The sequence below is a fragment of the Meriones unguiculatus genome, chromosome 6, assembly GCF_030254825.1.
Source record: "Meriones unguiculatus strain TT.TT164.6M chromosome 6, Bangor_MerUng_6.1, whole genome shotgun sequence".
Classification (NCBI taxonomy): domain Eukaryota; kingdom Metazoa; phylum Chordata; class Mammalia; order Rodentia; family Muridae; genus Meriones; species Meriones unguiculatus.
This window is the reverse complement of record NC_083354.1, coordinates 130650502-130670207: the sequence shown is the minus strand read 5'-3', so window position 1 is coordinate 130670207 and position 19706 is coordinate 130650502. Positions and strand designations below refer to the sequence as shown.

General features: G+C 37.0%; 1 protein-coding gene across 1 annotated transcript in view; it reads right to left on the bottom strand.

The window, feature by feature from the left end:
- Nucleotides 1-19706, bottom strand: part of Mmp16 (matrix metallopeptidase 16) — a 255964-nt gene that overhangs the window by 111866 nt on the left and 124392 nt on the right. The window contains exons 2-3 of the mRNA XM_060386026.1: nt 16507-16655; nt 9134-9256 (exon numbers count right to left, since the gene is read on the bottom strand). Of these exons, the coding sequence (XP_060242009.1) occupies nt 9134-9256; nt 16507-16655 (272 nt within the window). The remainder of the gene's footprint in view (nt 1-9133; nt 9257-16506; nt 16656-19706) is intronic.

Genomic DNA, 19706 nt, shown 5'->3' with positions numbered 1-19706 from the left:
AAGATTACAGAAATGTGTAAGCATAAAACAACTATAATCATATTTTCATTACAAGCACAGCCATACCTTACAGAAAATGAATGAGAGGAAGCATGATAGCAAAAAATCCTTTCATTTAGTCACACAGAGTATAGACAGAAACAGGTTAAGAGTGATGGTCTGAGGGATACAGAGAATATGTTTCACTGTATATTCTCGGAGAACTATGAAGGACATTGGGTAGTCAAAGTATAATTAAAATATTAACTTCATTTCAAATAAAAGGTCATCTTAAATGATGAAACAAATAATATTATCTTAGTATGAGTTTTAGGTAAGTAGTGGCTATAGGAAGAATAAAGTAATAAGGAAAATGTAGAATAATAAACGTTTATACTCCTTAAACTGAAAAAAAAAGTCCTTTTGTTTTCAGAAGTCATACACTGAGGATTTTCCAAAATATGCTGCACTACCTGATCTGCGATATTATTCGTGGACAGAGATAAACCTCACATGTGCACTTCAGATCTACAGTGCGAGCTCAACGTAAAGACACAAAGCACAGGTGTCACGGAAACATGTAATTCTTAATGCACCTGTTCCTGTAACTGAGAAATTTGACAGAGGCAAAGGGAGATCATGGGATCACAAAAGTAAAATAAAGTCATTAGTCTTAAAATTTTACTGTGGGGAGGTCAAAGAGCCTGCCATTGAGTTCCTGTCAGAGATAGTCCTTGTTCCCCCTACTATGGGAAACCAATTGGTTATTGAGCTACCACGAGCTTCCTCCGAGTAAAGGTTCTCGGTTATATCCATACATGGTCCTTGGTTGGAGAAACAGTTTCAGAAAAAATCCCTGTGCCCAGATATATTTGGTCCTTGTGGGGCTCCTATCCTTTCCCTGTCATACTAACTCCCCTTCTCCCCACCCCACAAGGGAGGAGCAGTTCTGCTAGGCCACAGAGGAGGACTTCACATCCAGCCCTGAAGATACCTGATAAAACAGGGCCAGACAAAAGGGGAGGAGGTCCTCCCCAGTCCGTGGACTTGGAAAAGGGCAGGTAGAAGCTGAGGGAGGGAGGGTGGGATTGGGAGGGAATGGGGGAGCGGGATGCAGCTGGGATGCAGAGTTGATAAAATGTAAATAATAATAACAAACAATAAAAAAATCAAATGACAACAACAAAAAATTTCTACTGTGTAAATCTAAAAATATTAAATGTTGGCTACATAAAAGTGCAACCATATAATATGAAGAGTAAATATTTATTATTTTCTAGGCTCATAGATAACTTTGGGGCTACAGTTTATTTATTACTTATAGTCTGTAGTCAAAAGCTTGATCATTGAATGATCCTCATACTGAAGACTATATCATCAATAAAGACAAGGTCAAATATACAAAAAGATTCAAAAACTGCTGAAACTCTGGCACTATCAAACTAGGTATTCAAAGCAATGTATCAATGTGTTAGAATCTTAATTTAAAAAGTGACTAACATTAAAAAATATAAGGAGTGTAAGCATGTGCTACAGAGGAAGAGAGGGAGTGAGTGGGAGAGAGAAGTGATAGAAACTGTTAAGAAAAGGACAGAAAGTACAAGAAGATATGGTATTATACACAAATCAAAAGAAGAATGGCAGCAAAATTCTCATTTTGGGCAAAAAGAAAAACAAAAACAGTGAATTCTAAAGCACTGCAAGAAGTGCCTAAACTGCAAAGCACAGGGAAAAAACAATGAAACCAGAAGAGAAAATCCAGAAACTATGTGAAAATAGATGTAAAGTTTGCTTTCAAAGCAACAAGAACAGATTTGCTAATGTTTGAGAAAACAAACTACAGATCCACAAAACTCAGATTAAATGAAAGAGGTCCCCAACCATGCCAAAATATATCTGAAGAGGAACAACAACAACAAAACAATTATAATTAATGTTTTCTTCAAAAAATATAAGAAGAAAGTAGTACAGCATGCTTAAAGTGCTTAGATAATAAATAATAAAACCACACCAACCTAGAAATCAGCATCCAGTTAAATTAGGATTCAAAATTGAAGTAGAAAAAAATAAATGATTCAAAAAAAAAAATAAGAAACATTTGTCAATAGACTCTCCTGACAATATTTTTAAGACTTCTTCAGAGATAAGATCAAAAATTCACATCTACATAGAGAAAGGAAAATTATTAGAGAAAGAATACACTTCTTATACTTCTGTTTTAGATACTACAAAACAATAAGAACATTTCACCTGTTAATAATATTCAAGATACCATTAAATAAAAAGCATATTAATTACTTTTTACATATAATATTTTCTATAATATTACATATATTTATGAGAAAAAGTATAAAATTCTCAAAACCATGTAAACATATAAATAAGAAAGTAAAGTTTATAGATTGGAAGACTCAATATGTTTAAAGTTTTAGTTTTTTGCTACTTCATTAGTAGACATAATGCAATGTTAAATAAAATTATTAGACCTGGTTATTTCATAGGTATAAGACATGAGTTTTGAAGTTGATGCTGCAATTCAAGAAACTCAGTATAATCAACAATTACTTTAAAAAAGTATATAGGTAATTAAAACTTCTAGATATTATGACAACTTTTAGGTTAATAATTGAGATAGTGTGATGTTGAGTTAGAGCTTACATATAAAGTATGTTATGGAAGAAATCAAGCCAGAGAGTGACCAACACACAGAACTCAACTGATCTATAACAAGAGTCTAAGGAATACAGTTTTTAAAATGCTGGTGTTTTCAGCAATGGTGCTGGGAAAGAGGAAGTCTCTACATTAATGAATAGACATGCAATTAATGTGCACATTTTTACAAATCATTTCAAAAGTGACTGAAACTGGAGCTGGGCATATAGCTCAGTTGATAGAATGCTTGACTAGCGTACACGACGCCCTACTTTTGCTCACTGTTATAGCCGACATAGTTTTCAGGTAGCACTGGTGAAGATTCAAAATGGAACACTGAGCTAATAGGAAAAGCTACATTAGCAGTTTCATAAAGAGTCATCAGTTTTAATGTACAATAAGCAACCACTCTTCTTGGTACTTATTCAAACCATACAGAAATTTATATGCATACAAAAACTTGCACAGAATTGTTTATACTAGTTATATTCTTGAAAACAACTGAGGTGGCTTCAATAGGTGGATAAATAAATAAACTGTAGCATCTTTACAGTGGACTATTGTTTAGTAATAAAAATAAATGATCCATCAAGCCACAAAAAGATGTGAAAAAATCTTAAGTAAATCTCAGTAGGGAAAAGTGAGTTGAAAAAGACATTTTGTATGACTACAATTAAATTGCAATTCATAAAAATCAATGCTTATGATTCCCTAAACTCTGTGGAAGGTCTGGTTATGAGTCTCAGCATCTGCTTTGATACATTGCTAGGTAGTCTTTCAGAGGCCCTCTGTGGTAGGCTCCTGTCCTGTTGCTTGTTTTATCCTACTTCCAATGTTCATCCCATTTGTCTTTCTAAGTGAGGATTGATCATCTTAACCCAGGTCCTCTTTCTTGCTTAGTTTCTTTAGCTGTACAGATTTTAGTATGTTTATCCTATCTTATAGGTCTAGAACCCACTTATAAGTGAGTATATACCATGTGTGTCTTGCTGCTCCTGGGATACCTCACTCAGGATGATCTTGAAAGAAGGGGGAGTTAGTATGACCTGGAGGGAACAGGAACTCCAGAAGGACCAAATATATCAGGGCACAGGTGTCTTTTATGAGACTGTTTCTCCAAACAAGGACCATGTATGGATATAATCTAGAACCCCTGCTTAGATGTAGCCCATGGTAGCTCAGTATCCAAGTGGCTCCCTGGTAAGGGGAAGACAGAGTATTGCTGACATGAACTCAATGGTGGCTCTTTTGACCTCCCCCTCCCCACCCCGAGGGAGGAGCAGCCATGGTAGGCCACAGAGGAGGACATTGCAGACAGCCCTGAAGATACCTGATAAGCTAGGGTCAGATGGAAGGGAAGGAGGGCCTCCCCTATCAGTGGACTTGGAAAGGGGCAGGGAGGAGATGAAGGAGGAAGGGTGGAGTTGGGAGAGAATGAGGGAGGGGGCTCACAGAGACTGAACAACCAACCAAAGAGCATGCATGGACCAGAGCCAGGACCCCTACACATATGTAGCTGATGGGCATCTAGGTCATCATGAGGTTCTCCTAGCAACTAGAGTAGTAGCTATCTCTGACATGGAACCTGTTGCCTGCTTTCGGATCACTTTCCCCTATCTGGGATGCTTTGCTGGGCCTCAGAGGAAGAGAATGGAATTAGTCCTGATGCAGCTTGATGTGCCAGGACAAGTCGGGGTGGCTTCCCTTTTCTGGAGGGCTGGGGAGGGGGGAAAGGAGGAAGAGGGTGAGAATAGGAGAAGAGGAATGAGGGGCAGCAATAGGGAATAAAGTGGATAAATATTTTTTCACTGACTCTTTTTTTGCTTTTTTATAATTTTTATTTTTTATATTAATTACAGGTTTTTTACTTTGTATCCTAGCTGTAGCCCTCTCCCTCATTCCTTCCCTATCCCACCCTCCATCTCTCATTTCGTCACTGCCCCTCTCTAAGTCCACTGGTAGGGGAGGTCCTCCTCCCCTTCCATCTGATCCTAGATTATCAGGTCTCATCAGGACTGGCTGCAATGTCCTCCTCTGTGGCCTGGCAAGGCTACTCCCCCCTCGGCAGGTGGGGAGGTCAAAGAACCAGCCACTGAGTTCATGTCAGAGACAGTCCCTGTTCCCCTTACTAGGAAAGCCACTTGGATATTGAGCTGCCATGGGCTAGGTCTGAGCAGGTGTTCTACGTTATATCCATGCATGGTCCTTGGGTGGAGAGTCAGTTTCAGAAAACACCCCGTGCCCTGATATAGTTGGTCCTTGTGGAGCTCCCGTCCTCTCCATGTATTACTAACTCCCCCTTAAATAAATATTTTTTAAATGTACCACACTAAAGAAAATATTTACAGCAACAGAAACTCTGCTTGTATAAAATTCATTCGTCTAAAATATTTTCTGAAAATAAAATCTCATATTATTTAAGATGGTCATAATTTTTATTGTTTTGTAATTGCCTAGAATTATGTTTTATGAATAAAAATATGTAACGTATAAGTGACAATAGTTTTAATTGTTTAAATTCTTATGTTTTCTAATTGTTGTGGAAATATTCGTGTTTTTGTTTTAATCCCCTGTGTGTGATGTGGGACTGATTCAGATAGTCCACAGCAGCAAACTATTCGCCTCTGAGAAGAGCTCTTTACCAGCTGCAGACAGTTAAATTTTAGGACTCTGGAGAGAGAATAAACGCCAGGGCCCATAGAAGAGAAATTCTGAGAAAGAGCAAGGCTGCGGCTGCTTCCCTCTGTGGCTCCAGTTTGCTGTTGATGTCGTTAGACAGGAAGTTGGGGATCTCCTGAAACAAGGATTGGACTGGCTCCAAGGAACTTTAGGACCCTAACAAACAGGAAGTAGCTAAAAGAACTCCACCCCCTCTCCCACTAACCTTTTCTCTCTTCTACCGGGTGTTCGGGGAGGTGGAAGGTATTGAGGTTAAAGTAGGGAAAAAGAGATGAAAAATGTTAATGAAAGAGTTTTTTAAAAGTACGCCAACCAGCCCTTTACTCCCAGGTAATGTCTATCTTGATGATGCTGCCTTGTCAGGGTGTAGAGGAAGAGGATCCAGGCAGTCCTGGTGAGACTTGATAAGCTACAGTCAGATGTCCAAGGAGGAGAACTCCCCCTTTCAGTGGACTAGGGGAAGGTGTGTGCATGGGGACTGGGAGGAGATGAGGGAGCGGGCTACATTGGGATATAAAATGAATAAATTGTAAAAAAAGAAATTAATAAAATAAAAGTGTTGACAGGTTGTGGAGAATACACATGTTTAAAATGATTTTCACAGGTTGCAACGTTCTTGTTCTCACTAGAATAGAACAGAGGCGTACATTGAGACATTTTTCCAAACTCTCACAAAAAAAAAAAGGAGGTTTTGGAGTTAGACGTAGATTCATTGCAACCAGAACCTGCTCCATCGAAAATTATTTGAGACAAAGAAGTATATGATCAGCCCAGATGGACTAAGGGAGGAAAAAAAAAATCTACCTAAGAAATATTATGTAAAACCTGGCAATAAGGAGGTAAAATAATAGTAGCAAACCGTTTTTACTAAAAATGGAAATTTTATCTCAAGGAAAGATTAAGAAGTCCAAATTTGAGAAAAAAAAAAAAACAAAAACAAACAAAAAAAAACTTTTCCCTCCTTAGGACTGAATAAATGCAGCTTTGTATAACAACTTTATATGAGGGTTTTTTAATCAGTCTCTAAACTTTTCACTCTGCACTGCTTGAGAACAAAGTTCACTACCGAAAGAAGGCTCATTGGACAGCAGGCATTAATATTGCCATTACTGCGAAGAAATAAACAGCATTATATAGTCATTTCTTAGAGTAATGTTAAACTTCCCTTTGAAAGCACAAATAGTGTAATACAAAGTGTTTCTGAAACTAAATGAATAGCCCCATGAGAAATTTAAATGACAGCAAATACCAGCTTCATGGGAAGAATGAGGGTTATTTTGCCTTTAAATATCTGAGGAGCAGTTGACAAAATTTGCCTAAAACAATTATCTAGTTTCATTCCATCAGGGAGGAAAATATGAGAACATAAAGTAACTCTGAACAATGTTTGTCATCTAAAATAAATACCATATTATAGGTGCATATAAAGAAAACCAAAAGAAATCATTTTAATGTTTTCTTTAAACATTTAATTAAGATCTATTTATAAAAACAGCAAGAATTACAAAATTTCCCTTCTAATCATTTAATTTGATTGAGGTATTTCTTAGCATACTCTCTTTTCAATTACTTTTATCTTCTATTCTTTTGCTTGACAACTTATTTCAAATCTCCTTAGGGGTCTTGGCTAAAAGATTCTTTTCATTAAGAAGACCCCCTGGTTTTGTAGAATGGCTTAGAAAATCTTGATTTGTTTTTTTTTTTTTTTTTTTGCATGTCTTGTTCCTTCCTTTTCATATAAAGTATCACATTTATATAATTATTTAACCTACACTTTGCTATGTATTCCCAAGGACAAACAGGTTCCTCATATTTTACTTGTTCTTTTTTTAAAGGTTGTAAATTTCTTTTAATATTAGTTACAGTTTATTAACTTTGTATCCTAGCTCTATCCTGCTACCTCATTCCCTCCCCATCCCACCCTTCCTCCCTCATCTCCTCCCTGCCCCTTTCCAAGTCCACTGATTGGGGAGGACCTCCTCCCCTTTCATCTGACCCTGGATTATCAGGTATCTTCAGGACTGGCTGCAAAGTCATCTTCTGCAGCCTAGCAGGGCTGCTTCTCCCTCGGGGGTGGTGGGAGGTCAAAGAGCCCACCATTGAGTTCATGTCAGAAATAGTCCCTGTTCCCCTTACTAGGGTACCCACTTGGATACTGAGCTACCATGGGCTACATCCGAACAGGGGTCCTTGGTAATATCCATACATGGCCCTTATTTGGAGATACAGTCTCATAAAAGTCCCCTGTGCCCAGATATGTGCTCAGATATATTTGGTCTTTCTGGAGCTCCTGTCCTCTTCAGGTTATACTAACTCCCCCTTCTTTCATATGATTCCCTGCACTCTGCCAAAAGTTTGGTTATGGGTCTCAGCATCTGCTTTGATACACTGCTAGGTAGAGTCATTGAGAGGCCCTCTGTGGTAGGCTCTTGTCCTGTTGCTTGTTTTTTCCTACATCTAATGTCCATCCCATTTGTCTTTCTCAGTGAGGATTGATCATCTTACTCTGGGTCCTCTTTCTTGTTTATCTTCTTTAGGTGTATAGATTTCAGTATTTTTATCATATCTTATAGGTCTATATAAGTGAGTATATACCATGTGTGTCTTTCTCCTTCTGTGATACCTCACTCAGAATGATCTTTTCTAGATCCCACCATTTGCCTGCAAAATTCATGATTTTCTTGTTTTTAATTGCTGAGTAATATTCCACTGTGTAAAAATACCACAATTTCTGTATACATTCTTCCATTGAGGGACAACTGGGTTGTTTCCAGGTTCTGGCTATTACAAATAAAGCTTCTACAAACATGGTTGAGCAAATGTCCTTGTTGTGTACTTAAGCATCTTTTGGATATATGCCTAGGAGTGGTGTAGCTGGAACTTGAGGAAGCAGTATTCCTGATTGTCTGAGAAAGTGCCAGGTTGATTTCCAAAGTGGTTGTACCAGTTGACATTCCCACCAGCAATGGTTCAGGGTTCCCCTTTCTCCACAATCTCTCCAGCATGTATTGTCATTTGAGTTTTTTATTTTAGCCATTTTGATGGGTATAAGGTGAAATCTCAGGGTTGTTTTGATCTGCCTTTCTCTGATGGCTAAGGATATTGAGCATTTCTTTAAGTGTTTCTATGCCATTCTATATTCCTCTACAGAGAATTCTCTGTTTAGATCCATAACACATTTTGTAATTGGATTGCTTGATTTATTGCTGTTTAACTTCTTTAGTTCTTTGTGTATTCTGGACATTTTACTTGTTCTTATATGCCAGGGCTAAGTCTGTTTGTTATTTTTTTTTCAACTTTAGAAGCACAACTATTCCAGTGGGTAAACTTATAAGCATTGAAATTTTCAATAAGGCAACTGTCACCTTAGGTCAGACATCATTTTGCATCACAGAAAGCATGTTGACTTCAATAATTATCACAGAAAAAAAATCAAAGTGGCTGCCACAGTTATTAATCTTTTCAAAGGCATTTTGTTTAAGAGACAGACTTACCGAGTTTATTATTTGTTTATCTTTTAGACTATAAATACTTGTCATGGAACACACTTTATTAAAACACTCATCTCAAACTCCTCAGAATATTAGCGTTTTTGAAAGCAGTGAGGCACAAAATGCAGAAATCAACAATGTCAAGGAATGTTTGCAAGGTCCCCTTATGGCCAATGAATTCTCTTCATATTGCACTTGTAAATTCCTTGGGACAATATTACACTACTAAGTACTTTCATGTAGTTAATATTCATAAAATACCACCTATCAAACGAAACATAGAAACAAATAGCAGTGAAACAATGTGTCCGGGTCGGACTGAACTCTTATACCTGTAGGTGATGTGTTTGTGTTGCCACTTCTGTCCAGTTAATGCATAGCGCTTTCGACGGACGTTGAATTTGGAGCTGCCTCTTGTCTGGTCTGGTACCCCACATCGAGGCCTCTTCATCCAGCTTTAAAAAAAAAAATCTTTTTTAAACTCTTATCATTAACAACTCTTCCTAATGATTTCGAAAGAAGAAAAGATAGTACTCCATGAAGTGATAAGGAAACAGTCCCTGTTCAATGTCTGTGCAATTTAAATCTAAATAGAAATTATATTTTTTTCAGAAAGAGTTAAGGCTTGCTTTGTTACTACTCAAATCCTTTAGCACATTCACTTTCCAGTGATGTTACTTTGAGATAACTGCAGAAAGAAGGTATGTGCAATTTCTATAAAGAATTCACGGTTGAAATAACCATGCAACCTTGAGCAAATGTCCATGTCCTCATATCATCTATTAAATGACACTCAGGTATCATTCAATCCAGACTTCAGTGTTTTGTTTTTTAAATGAATTTTCCATTATAATTTCTGATAATAGTATTGTATCATAACAACATATTATATTATTTTATAATATATAATTTTAATTACATTATTTCATTACATCTTATAACATAGTTGACCACGGGAAAGAATTTCATAACCCTAAGATTTGATTTCAGACTTTCAGCATATTTTTCCATGGGATTTTACTTAACAAATTTTTTTAAATAATATTTCAAAATATCATTTTACATATATGAATGTTTGCCTTCATAGATGTTTGTGTTGCATTTGTGTGCCTTGTGCCTGTAAGGTCAGAAGAAGGTATTGGGTTCCTTGGAACTGGACATATAGGTGCTGGAAATTGAAGCCAGGTCCTCAGGAAGGGCAGCCAATACTCTTAACCACTGCACCATCTCTCCAGTAGCTACACGAATTTTCACATTTATCCTAATCCTTCAAATGTCACGGTTTGTTGGAGCAAAGACCCTCTCCCCAGCCTTGAGAGCAGTGAATTGTTTGTTCATGTGGTGTTTGCCTTTTTTCAGTTCTGTTACTTCTAATCATTCATATTTTCCATTGATAACCAAATTCAATAGTTACAAAATGTTTTTTCAGAACAAGCAGTTCAGTATCACAGAATAGAGCTTACACATTGAAATGAAATACTCTTATCAATGTCTTAAATTTAATGTGTAGTCATGTCTTAAGTCTAACTTGTTTTCTAGGGCATTTTTGGCTTTTGATCATTGGCATGTGTACTACCTACACTTGAATCTTCTCCAAGCAGAAAGTTGTTAAGTGTTTTCGGTGTTTTCCTTAGTATATCTATTTGCTTTTTCTGTTCTCTAGCTTCTTTACAAGCTACTGAGATCATACTCAATCTTTGTGTTGCTACATGAATCAAAAGAAAATGAAAATAATTTGGCATTCTGTATTTCATCATCTGTACAACTTTTTAAAAAATATTTTAAGTGAACTTGGATTTGAAATGGCTGCCTATAAATATTCATTGGATAACTGGGTACTTTCATGTACATTTAAAATCATGGCACCTGGAGGGGAGATAAGAGGAGGTTTGCAAATTCAAGGCCAGTCACAATCATTCTAGGACAGACAAAAAAACAGAACACCTATCTCAAAATGCATTTCATTTATCTTTTATATGCAATTTATTGCTTTTGTTGTGGTTTTATTATAAAATTGACACTGCTTTTTATAGAATGACCTCGAAATTAAAAACAGAACTTTTTGTTTTTGAAAGTGAGTTAACTTTTTAGAAGTAACTTGCTTAAATCAGCTACTATTTTACTATTTATACATGAGGATAACAGAATACACCAAGGGGATTACTTACCTTTAAAGAAAGATACTATTTTAAAACAAATATTTAAATTGTTGTATTACTGTTGTCATTATTATTACTGTTAGTAGTAGTTGTAGTAATAGTATACTCAGAGTAAGGTGGACATCACAGATATCAAATATAACCAATCTCAGTCTAGTCGGAACGAATTAGTTATAAGGAAAATCACTCCCTTTTCAAGTCAAATGAGATGCATCCTCGCTGCTAATTTCCAACAGGCCACCCTACTTTTCAGGATTAAAGTTGTATCAAGGAATGTCTCCAGTCAGTTTGACATCTGGTTTTATGTTCAGGAGAGCATATCATTCAAATCAGAAATCTTTCTAGCTCTTTGTTAGTAGGTATTATGACAGCTATCTTTGTTCACATGTTTTATACACAGCCACCAGTTCAGAAACTGTGTGTTTGTATGTGAATAACTAATACACCTATTCTTAACATAAAATTCAGCTTTAAAATCAGATCCTGATGAGACCTGATAAACTAGGGTCAGATGGAAGGGGAGGAGGACCTCCACTATCAGTGGACTGGGGGAGGGGCATGGGAGGAGATAAGGGAGGAAGGAAGGGTGGGGTTGGGAGGGGACGAGGGTGGGGCTACAGCTGGGATATAAGGTGAATAAACTGTAATAAATAAAAATGATATTAATTAAAAAAAGAAAATGAAAAAAATTAGAACATTATGAACACCCCAAAACTGAATGCTAGCCAGTTAGAGCACTGGGCTATAGAGAGAGCATTGCCATGTTTCAGACTGACTCTGGGAATCCTCCTCTCAAGGCACCCTGTGGTTGCAGCCTTTTGAAGTCTGTGATTAGAGCTGTGCACAGCCAGGTTCTGCTAGGCACAGTTGGAGTAGGTGTTATGTGATGAGACTGCAGTGAAGCCGCAGGAAGCAGCACTGAACAGGGGCGGAAGGGACAGCCAGCCCTCACAGACGCAAGTGGACACCATATTGGTTTGGTATACACTTATCTCCATTTTCTTAGTGAAAAATTACTTTCAAAAACAGATTTCACAATAGATTAGACGTGTGTTCACCATTCAGACTTCCCAAATTTTATTTAAATGGAAGAGTAATAGATAACGCTTAAAGTTGATTCCAGTTTTTTTTTTGAGAAGTGCTTAAGTATATGCTTTTTTAAATTTTCTTTACACATCCATAGACTGCATCTCTATCAGAAGGACTAGATGCAGCACATAGTGTTAAAGGCAAATGTACACAGCTCTCAAACACTGAGGGCTTAGGTTCTCTATATCAGCTTATTATCTGCCTGCCGAGACACAGGTTCAACCCACAATCCAGAAAGTGCGGAGGGAAAACACTGAAGTGCGAGGCTCGGTCACCACAGTCACCTACAGAAAACTTCGGTTGGTGTCTGCTCTTACTACTGTGTCACCCTCCAGCCTAAGAGAGCAAGCACACTTCTGCAAGCACCGAAGTGATGCCACTAATGCAATGCTGTTTGAAAGCCCGCACATATTCAGACAGTAAAAAAATCAACTCCTGAAGACCACATCTGTTTCTCTTAACTGAAAAAGTATTACTATTACTGTATTAACTTGACAATCTGGAAAAAAAGAATAAAAATTAAGACTATTGCAAAAGTGGATGAATGTAAGGAGAATGTAGCCACTCATAGCAAGTAGGAAGCAGCCTGGAGGCTGCAGGAATGCAATCTCGAATGAGCATTCATAAAAAATAACAATGAAATAAGTATAGAAATGGACATATACATAAATGGTCATCAAGAGTCTAAAATTTAACCTTTATTGATGGCATCTCAAATGACTGAAAAGCAGTGTTTTAGTAAGGCTGTAACTGTAGAACGTATTGTGTGCCTTTTGTTGTTTTGAGATAGGCTCTTTTAAGCTTAGGCTGGTTTCAAACTCATATGTGGGTGCTAATTCTGAATTCACATAATCACCATGGGGTGTTATGGTGACGTGTAAGAGAATGGGAGAATGGCATCCATAGCTGACCTATTCAAATGCTTGGTCTGCAGGGGGTGGAACAGTGTGGGAGGATTTGGAGGTGTGGCCTTGCTGGAGGAGTTGTGTCCCTGGGCGTGGCCTTCCAGGTTTCAAAGCTGACTGCAACCCAGGTACCTCTCTGCCTCCTGATTATGTCTTAAGATACAAGGTCTCAGCTCCAGCTCCAGAACAATTCTCCCTGTTGTTGCTCTGCTCTTTACTGTGCCTGCCACAGACTCACCATCTGAAACAGTATGCCCAGTAAAATATGTATTCTATGATCATGGTGTGTTATCACAGTAACTGACGAGCCACCAAGAGAAGCAGCAAGCAGTCTTAACTGCTCCATCTCCGTTGTTTTGTTTGTTTGTTCGGCATTGTTTTGAGACAAGATTTCACTCTCTAGCCTAGACTTGCATGAAACTCTCTATGTTGGCCAAACTGGTCTGAAACTTGTGTCAGTCATCCAGCTTCTAACTCCTATGTGCCTAGATTACAGGTCTAGACCATTGTCCCCATGGATTTCATATGTTATAATTTATGTAAGGGGGGGAGTGCTGTTTCAGGTGACTATCACTATATTCTTATTTGGATTAAAAAAAACAAAGAATAAAGCTTTTACAGCATGATTAGATATTTCACAATGTTTGATATGAGGACCTGAGCCATAGCTCGGTGTTAGCAGGCAAATGAAGTCACAGGGCTTCCAGTTTCAGCAACAACAAAGATTAAGGTCAAGCTATCTAGAACAAGGGAGATGGGGGCTTCAAGGAAGAGAGAGAGGAAAGAGGAAAAACAGAAGGGTTAGTGGTGCCTCTGTAATTTCATCTGGAAATAACTACCATGTGAAGACTGCGAAAGGCAAAGATGCATTGTGCATTCAAACAATAAAATAAATGGAATTCAGGAGGAAAAAGTTGTTTAAAAAGACATAAGAGCAAATAAGCAAGCAAACAAAAAGCAAGCAGAAACACTCATTTGGTTTGAAGCTAACGTCACTCTACTTTATTTCTACCATACCCTGTGTACTTAAAAGCAATGCTCTAAACCACTGTGCCGCATAAATATCAGTGATTATTCAAAGTGTCTGGAACTTTCTTTTCTGTTGGTCACTTTATTCTATATTCATGAATGCTTCATGTAACAGTTTTAGATGCTTAAGATGTTAATGTTTGTGATACTGACTGAGAGAATACGGTGGAAATCGAAATTAGGAATTTTGTAATAATTTATAATTTAAATGGTCAGCATCAGATACACACACGTTTTAACTTTCACCATTCCAATACTCATCTAGAAAAGTAAGTATTATGTTCACTTCACACCCCCACCCAGGTATATGACAGTTAATGTCTTCTGTACATTTTCTGAAAACAGCAAGGGATTATAAAGAAAAATGAAAGGTCAAAAACTGGGCCAAGGTGTCCTGCAGAGACTGATACTCCAACCAAGTAGCATGCATGGAGATAACCTAAAACTCCTGCAAAGATGTAGCCCAGGGCAGCTCAGTGTCCAAGTGGGTTCTCTAGTAAGGGGAACAGGGACTGTCTCTGACATGAATTCAGTGGCTGCCTCTTTGATCACCTCCCCTGAGGGGGAGAGCAGCCTTCTCATGCCACAGAGGAAGATGATGCAGCCAGCCTTTAATTTTTTTTTTAACTTTCTCGGCTTTAATATCTAGTAAGAAGTAGATGCTTCTCCATTTTTTTTCTGAAACTATGCAATAATGTAACTCGGATGTGCAAAATGTGACTTGTTTTCCAAATTCTCAATTACTTGCAATTTTTTGTTATGCCATTTTTTATTATTACAATTTATTCACTTAGTATCCTGGCTGTAGCCCTCTACTTCATCTCCTCCTGTTCCACCCTCTCTTTCTCTTCTCCTCTTAGGCCCTTCCCCTAGTCCACTGATAAGGGAAGACCTCTTCCCCTACTATCTGACCCTAGCCTATCAGGTCTAAGTCTTGTGTTTAAAATTCCAAGAAAATGAAACAGAAAGTTAGTGGTTCTTCGCCAGGAAACCAGAAAAATGTGAAGAGTAGCAGAATGCTGAGAGAAAGAGTGAGGCATAGCTGGCACAATTTTGTGTAATATCCAGAAACAAAACACAAGACTAGGTTTTTCCATATTAGCAAAGACTATTTTTATTTAGAGGATGGATACTGATAGTTAAGAAATGTCTGATGTCTCTTTATGAATAAATAATGATGATGAGTAGAGGTACCCAGGTCTGAGATTTTGAAATTCTATCTCCAATATTGATATGGGATTTCTAGCTGTTGCAGAATGCAGTTAATTTAATATGGACTTTTTTCCCCAAGTTCTGGACAAGTCAGTTCTTATACCTCTATGACAGTCACTACAAAAGTTAAGATCTTAATTTTTAAAAACTAATTTGAAGTTTAATTAGCTAAATCAGATGTGATCCTGCCTCTGTGTGATCCTGGTGATAGAGAGATACTGTGACTAACTACTTTATATGAGCATTAGAAAGGAAAACAGAATTTCTGTTATTAAATGTGGGATTAACTTGATAAGTTAGAATTTTGTCATGATATTGCATTTGGCTTTTGATATTCAGTTCCTTTTTGGGGAAAAATTTGGCATGATATTGCATTTGGCTTTTGACATTCAGTTCCTTTTTTGGGAAAAATTTGCATTTTGTCTATTTTAAAAGTTAATGTATGATGATTAAATAACAGAGATATATTCACTTTGTGAGCATCAAGAGTTCTAAGAACAAGAAAGATTTTTGCCTACCTCCACAGGAAAAAAAAAATCTATTTTCCTACTACAGTCTAGAACTAATAATCATGCTTCGCAATACCATACAACCTACTATAAGCCTGTGATAAAAATATTGCCAGCACATAAAGTTACATGACCAAAGAGGGAATAACTTTAGTGTTGGTATTCACTTGAGGAACCATTTACTGAAGCTGTTGGAAGGAATAAAGGATAAAACAATCAATAGATTAGCAAATATTATTACAAGGCATGGACAAGCTCTTTGTCATTGAGAAATTTAGACACTTTCAAATAAAAAAATATTATTTGACTATCTCATTTAGAGAACTGTCATTATTGCATATCCAGCAAACTATTAATAGTTTTAAATCTTCTTATCCAGTCCAACATAAGAACATTATTTGCACTGTTTCCTACTTTCACCTGTTTAAATATTTGCATCACATCCAATGTGAAGCTGCTAACATGATAACACTTTGTAGAGATGTAAACAGCAGACTCTCACAAACCACACACACTAAGCAGCTATCACACACTGCCTCTTAAAGACGCATTTACTTTGATTCTTTATCATATTTTCTTTCCTTATTCAAATGTGCTGTTAAAACCATGTGAATAAGCCTGACTTTAGATATTATATGGTATGGGGACCCTCAGAAGATTGATGTTGAACATAGGATACATCAGAAAGAGAATTGTATGAGGTAAAATATCCCAAAAGCGGGTTTGAAGTTTGTGTAGTTTCTGAGACAACCTCACTGGACTCAAAGACCAAAGAGGATAGGAATCTGAGGACATTACTTACTCGATTGTGTTTCTGTCCACTTTTCCTGTCATGTTAATGCCATAGAACTGCTGCATGGCAGCAAGGGCTGACTGCATGGTCTCTGCAGAGCGGAGCACTGACATCCTGGGGTCAGTAGGTGGAAGGTAGCCGTATTTTTGTAACCAAACCTGAAATCACAAGTACAAGTCCTTTAGATCATCTTTACAATTGAACACTAATGTTCTGGAAATTAATTTCTCTATATAGTCTCTTCGGTTCATATCAACACCACAACTGTGTGGTGCTCATCCCTGAGTCAAAGATTTTTGTTTGTTTGTTTGGTTGGTTGGTTTTTTTTGTAGTTGTTGTAGTTGTTAACAGCAGTGAACTACTTGGCAAATTGCTACATTTCATGTAACAGCAGAAATAGTTAGGGAAGGCATTCAGCAGGTTGTGTGTCTCCCCCTGGCTTGGTTTAGTTACCATGGAAGCGTAGTGTATCTGTCATAACTGACATTGTATCCATTAAAACTATAGCCCATGGAATTGATTTTCCAAGTGAAAATAACTAGCAAATATAGAAATTAATTTTCATAGAAGGCAATATTAAATATGCCAGATTTAAAATATGCAAATCAAAGATAAATCTTCTATTTCTATGTCAATTTTTCCAAAATTGGCATCCCTAAAAGTACAATCCCCATCATCAGCTTGATAAAAGCTATTTAAAGATGAGCACTGCATTGCTGTCAAGAGGGTGACTGGTGAAAGTCAATCGCAGAAGGCTGCCTCCTAAATGATAAAAGATTGTCAAGATGCTTTTCATCTAAGCTGTGATGAACAGGCTGCAGGGAAAACAATTCAGTCACCTAGTCAGCAGCGGGGCAATCTGAGAAAGACTCAGTATTTTCTGAATGAACTAGGAATCCAATAATATTACCTAAGTATGAGACTCAGTATTTTCACTTACTTGTTCAATAATAAGACTTTAATAAATATACATGAACAAAATTTTTAAGCTCATGTCTCCCATGCTAGGAAGCAGATTGTTGGTAGGTTATTCTTTGGTGCTTAACTACTGAAATTAGGTGTAAAACAACAGCAAAGATAAAACTATTAGCAAGACCTAATAATTTATATACACGGAGAAAAATATAAAAATATATAAAGTAGATAATGAAAAAAATAGCATGTTCTAGAAAATGCACATTTGAGTTATGCCTTAACCTTCCAAAACAAGTGATTGCAAATAACGTAAAAATGAAGTTTTCTCTTTCTTCAATTTTGTTACATTTTGCTCTGAGGCATGAAATGCTGTTTTTCCCAATAAGTGACAAGTGGGTAATTCTTTTTTAATTATTAAACAACAGGTAAGCTCTGAGATTTTCCATTTTATAGTCGAAGCTTATTTTGAGTGATATGTTAGTGCTGTGATCTTTACAGCTAAATAGAACATTTTCTAAGTAAGTACAAAAGCATTTTGAAAAAGATCTACAAAGAAATACTTGAAGACATAACTTACCTGTTATTCTTAATAATGTCTAAGGCTAATAATATAGCATTTATTTTTATATCATTGCAATAATCATACATGTTCATTTATAGATGTATATATTTACATATATATCTTTCTGTGTACCTATACATACTGCCATATAGATCACATTTAACAGACTGAAACATGGACATCCATCTTCATATGCTGCTACTAGACATATATGCCTTTTTAAAGCTGTGATGTAAAATCCTGTCACTCCTATATCACTGGTAACACCAAATTTGTCTCCTGAGATATATTTTGTACCTTGGAATCTTTTCAGTACACATTCTGTGCCCAGATGCACATTATGGGTACTCAGGGAATATGTTCTTCAAGTATGCATTTGAGGCCAGCAAGAGGCTGCAGTCAGAGTATATAAAACTCACAGTAAAATCTGTGCTCAGTAAGTCATATAATTTATGCCTTTTGGTATTAAACCGCGCCTGTTCAAGTTGAGATTTGCCTTAAAATAGGACAAAAGTGAAAAATAGGGGGAGTTTAATTAGCCTTTGGAAGAAGATGCTACAGAAAAACAATCACAAAACGTTTGTAAATTCCTCTATACTTAAAAACAAGGAGAGGGTAAATTATTTGTCAAACTGGGAGTGGGGACAGCTATTGTTATGTTTCATTTATTTTATTTTACTGCTGCCATTAGATCAAGTCTATTTAAGAGCATCAAAACCATTAACAATGGGAAGGCTGTTCAAGGAAAATGTCATCTGCCTTAAGACCCAGTAACTCTCATCATTGCCACTAGAACAAAGAACCATGAAACTCAAAAGAATCTACCTGACTCACCTTAACTGTATTCCCCTGTGTTATACTTTATGCATGGATATTCCTACTTTTCTGATACAGCATATTTTCTACATTTAGTGCTTTATCTTAGTGGAAGCACAACCAGAACAATGCTCCTCTCTACAGAATGAGATCAATCAGTCAATCAATCAGTCAAGCTGGCCAAAGCATATCACCATCAGTAGATTGTACTAGAAATAGGAAGCACATTTTGTAAAGTGAATTTCACTGCAGAAAGAGGTTATCATCATTAGTAGCATTTAATATACCTACAGTAGATGGTTTAGTTACACATAAAAATCTACTGAAAGAAAGTATAAGGGGATGTAAATAAGTCCAGTCACTAATGGCTACTTTATGCAAGACACTAAAAGCTACCACATTCTCACTGCTAAGTTTCAAATCCAGGAAAAATGGCTGAGGTGCCTGTTTAACATATCAAAGCAGACCTCACTGCAGGTTTTCCCAGGATCCCTTAGTCTCTACCTCTGACAGGCTATGGCTGGTATACTCTACATATTACCCTGAAATCTGCAGCCCAACAGCTGGGCTCTCCTTCTTCTAAAGGCTCTACCTTGTATAATCCAGACATTTTGATTACCCAAGCCTTTTTCTAACTCTGGTGTCCTCTATGATGCACTCTCTTCACCTCTGTTCCCTCTCCCTAACTCTTCCCATATCCTAACACAGCTCAGGATCATGACCACTCTGAACTATCCCAGATGGGTCTGCCTCTGCTATGCTCTCCCATTATTCACAATAAACTTTTGCCTTTACCATACCTAGGAGCAGTCAAGTGCTTTCTTTTCTTTCTTTTTTTTTAACTTCATTTTTACATTCATTTACTTCTTAGTCCATATAGTTTTAAATTATTTTTAATTTATGTATTCACTTTACA